At 35.1% G+C, this 4,138-nt stretch overlaps 1 protein-coding gene across 1 annotated transcript; it reads left to right on the top strand.

The window, feature by feature from the left end:
* Window positions 1-388: 388 nt before the first annotated feature.
* LOC121369406 (mucin-2-like) lies at window positions 389-2,782 on the top strand (the record flags this gene model as incomplete). Its single annotated transcript, XM_041494492.1, has 2 exons — window positions 389-1,085; window positions 1,476-2,782. Coding segments are annotated over 2 exons (2,004 nt in total), but the record flags the coding sequence as incomplete, so codon positions are not given.
* Between the last annotated feature and the right edge of the window lie 1,356 nt (window positions 2,783-4,138).

Below are 4,138 nucleotides of genomic sequence, written 5' to 3' on the forward strand. Positions count from 1 at the left end.
ATCGATCCCACACCGATCGCGCATCGAACGAGCGCTGTACCACTGGCCTACGTCCCGCCCCTAACGCTTCCTACAACTACGATGTCACAGTTGAAATAATGTTGATGTTTTTCTAATAAGTTTTATTGTTTGTTTATTTTGCTTGTTTGATTTTCTGGTCCATTTTTGTTTCTTTTTTTTTGTTTCTGTCCGCCTTTTTATGCGTCTGACTTGTGAGCGTAAGGGTGTCCTGGACAATAACGACTGTTGTCTGCAACAAAAATACTCTGAGACCGTTTCGTTGTCGTCCTGGAGATGTTACAAAAGACCCCAGTGCTTTGTCTATAGACCAGCGTTCACAACTACTACTACTACTACTGCTACTACTCCTACTACTACTGCTATTACTACTACTACTACTATTACTGTTGCTGCTACTACTACTACTACTACTACTACTTTTGCTACTACTACTACTACTACTCTTGCTACTACTCTTGCTACTACTACTACTACTACTACTGTTACTGCTACTACTACTACTGTTGCTACTACTACTATTACTACTACTACTACTATTACTGTTGGTACTACTACTACTACTGTTGCTGCTACTACTACTACTACTACTACTACTACTACTACTACCACTACTACTACTGTTGCTATTACTACTACTACTACTACTACTACTACTACTCTTGCTACTACTCTTGCTAATACTACTACTACTACTGTTGCTACTACTACTACTACTCTTGCTACTACTACTACTCTTGCTACTACTACTACTACTACTACTGTTGCTACTACTACTACTATTGTTGCTACTACTACTACTACTACTGTTATTACTACTACTACTACTACTACTGCTACTACTAGTTTCTCTACTACTACTACTGCTACTACTACTGTTGCTACTACTACTACTACTGTTGCTACTACTACTACTACTACTACTACTACTACTACTGTTGCTACTACTACTACTACTACTGTTGCTACTACTCTTGTTAATACTACTACTACTACTACTACTACTAATGTTGCTGCTACTACTACTACTACTACTACTACTACTGTTTCTACTACTACTACTACTAATAATAATAATAATAATAATACTGTTGCTACTACTCTTGCTGCTGCTACTATTACTACTACTACTACTACTACTTTTGCTACTACTGTTGCTACTACTTCTACTACTGTTGCTACTACTACTACTACTACTACTGTTGCTGCTACTACTAGTACTACTGTTGCTACTACTGCTACTACTACTGTTGCTACTACTACTACTACTGTTGCTACTACTACTACTACTACTACTACTACTACTGTTGCTACTACTACTACTACTACTGTTGCTACTACTCTTGTTAATAATAATAATAATAATAATAATAATGTTGCTGCTACTACTACTACTACTACTACTACTGTTTCTACTACTACTACTACTAATAATAATAATAATAATAATACTGTTGCTACTACTCTTGCTACTACTACTACTACTACTGTTACTGCTACTACTACTACTGTTGCTACTACTACTATTACTACTACTACTACTATTACTGTTGGTACTACTACTACTACCGTTGCTGCTACTACTACTACTACTACTACTACTACTACTACCACTACTACTACTGTTGCTATTACTACTACTACTACTACTACTACTACTACTACTCTTGCTACTACTCTTGCTAATACTACTACTACTACTGTTGCTACTACTACTACTACTCTTGCTACTACTACTACTCTTGCTACTACTACTACTACTACTACTACTACTGTTGCTACTACTACTACTATTGTTGCTACTACTACTACTACTACTGTTATTACTACTACTACTACTACTACTGCTACTACTAGTTTCTCTACTACTACTACTGCTACTACTACTGTTGCTACTACTACTACTACTGTTGCTACTACTACTACTACTACTACTACTACTGTTGCTACTACTACTACTACTACTGTTGCTACTACTCTTGTTAATACTACTACTACTACTACTACTGTTGCTGCTACTACTAGTACTACTGTTGCTACTACTGCTACTACTACTGTTGCTACTACTACTACTACTGTTGCTACTACTACTACTACTACTACTACTGTTGCTACTACTACTACTACTACTACTGTTGCTACTACTCTTGTTAATACTACTACTACTACTACTACTAATGTTGCTGCTACTACTACTACTACTACTACTACTACTGTTTCTACTACTACTACTACTACTAATAATAATAATAATAATACTGTTGCTACTACTCTTGCTGCTGCTACTACTACTACTACTACTACTACTACTTTTGCTACTACTGTTGCTACTACTTCTACTACTGTTGCTACTACTACTACTACTACTACTGTTGCTACTACTACTACTACTACTACTACTGTTGCTGCTACTCCTACTACTACTACTACTGTTGCTGCTGCTACTACTACTACTGTTGCTACTACTACTGCTACTACTACTACTACTACTACTACTGTTGCTACTACTCTTGCTACTAATACTACTACTACTACTACTGTTGCTACTGCTCTTGCTACTACTGTTGCTACTACTACTACTACTGTTGCTACTACTACTACTACTACTGCTGCTGCTACTACTACTACAACTGTTGCTACTACTCTTGCTAATACTACTACTACTACTGTTGCTACTACTACTACTACTACTACTACTGTTGCTACTACTACTACTACTACTACTACTACTACTACTACTACTACTACTACTACTACTACTACTACTACTACTGTTGCTACTACTAATACTACTACTACTAATACTGCTGCTGCTACTACCACTACTGCCACCACGATTACTACTATTACTGTTACTACTAATAATATGATATTTATAACATACTCCCAAAATAAAAAAATAAAAACAATAATATGAAGGAAGGAAGGAAATGTTTTATTTAACGACACACTCAACACATTTTATTTACAATAATATGAAGTAAAAATAAACAGTAAAAAACAACAACACAGCACTCTTTTGTCTTTCGTCAACGGGGTTGATTTTAAGAGGAATTGCAACCAAAAAACGGTAGATTGCAATTAATTAGTTTCCGGGGTTTTTTTTAGGCTTCAACTATTCCCATTTATCTTACCGAAGACGCTGGCACCAAAAAAGGATATCACAGATGTATCCAAACAGACCGACGTCGGGGAAGATAGGTAAGCCTCAAAATAACAGGCCTACATCCAATAGCAACACTTTTGTAAGTAAACACTTACACCATGACAAGTTTGTAAGTACACCATGATAAGTTTGTATGAAATCATGACAAGTATATATGTAAACTATGACAAGTTTGTAAGTACACAAAGACAATTATGTATATAAATCATGACAATTTTTGTATTTTTTTTAATGAAAACCACAAGTTTGTACGTAAACCATAACATGCTTGTAAGTAATTACACAATGACAACTTTGTATGTGGTCCATGGCAAGTATTATGAAAAAAAAAACATGACAAGTACCATGTATGTATGTAAATCATGTCAAATATGTATGTAAAACATGACAAGTTTTTTTATGTAAACCATGAGAACTGACAAGTATTTAAGTAAACCATGATAAGTATGTATGTAAACCATTACACAATTGTAAGTAAATAATCACAAAACTGTAAGTTCACCATGACAAGTTTGTATGTAAACCGTGACAGATTTGTATGTAATCTATATCATAAGTCTGTATGTAAACCATGACAAATTCGTATGGTTTACATGGACACTTGTGATATAGAATACATACACACTTGTCACGGCTTACACCACTAGTTTATATATAAACCATGATAGGCATGCAGGTACACCATGACAAGTTTCTATGTACATGTAAACCATGGTAAATACAAACAAAACACATTTGAGATACATAGACAAGGCGACCCAATATCTCCGTGTATTTTTTTATTATGTGCAGAGATTCTGGCTCTTATGATTAGGAATAATCCAGGTATAAAAGGTTCAACTTTTAATAATCAGAATCTCCTCATGACACAATATGCAGATGGAACCGAATTCATTATGGATGGGAGTAAAACATCGTTTGAAATAACAGTTATGGTACTCAATGACTTTGCAA

The sequence above is a fragment of the Gigantopelta aegis genome, chromosome 3 (genome assembly GCF_016097555.1).
Source record: "Gigantopelta aegis isolate Gae_Host chromosome 3, Gae_host_genome, whole genome shotgun sequence".
In the NCBI taxonomy this organism is placed as follows: Eukaryota; Metazoa; Mollusca; class Gastropoda; order Neomphalida; family Peltospiridae; genus Gigantopelta; species Gigantopelta aegis.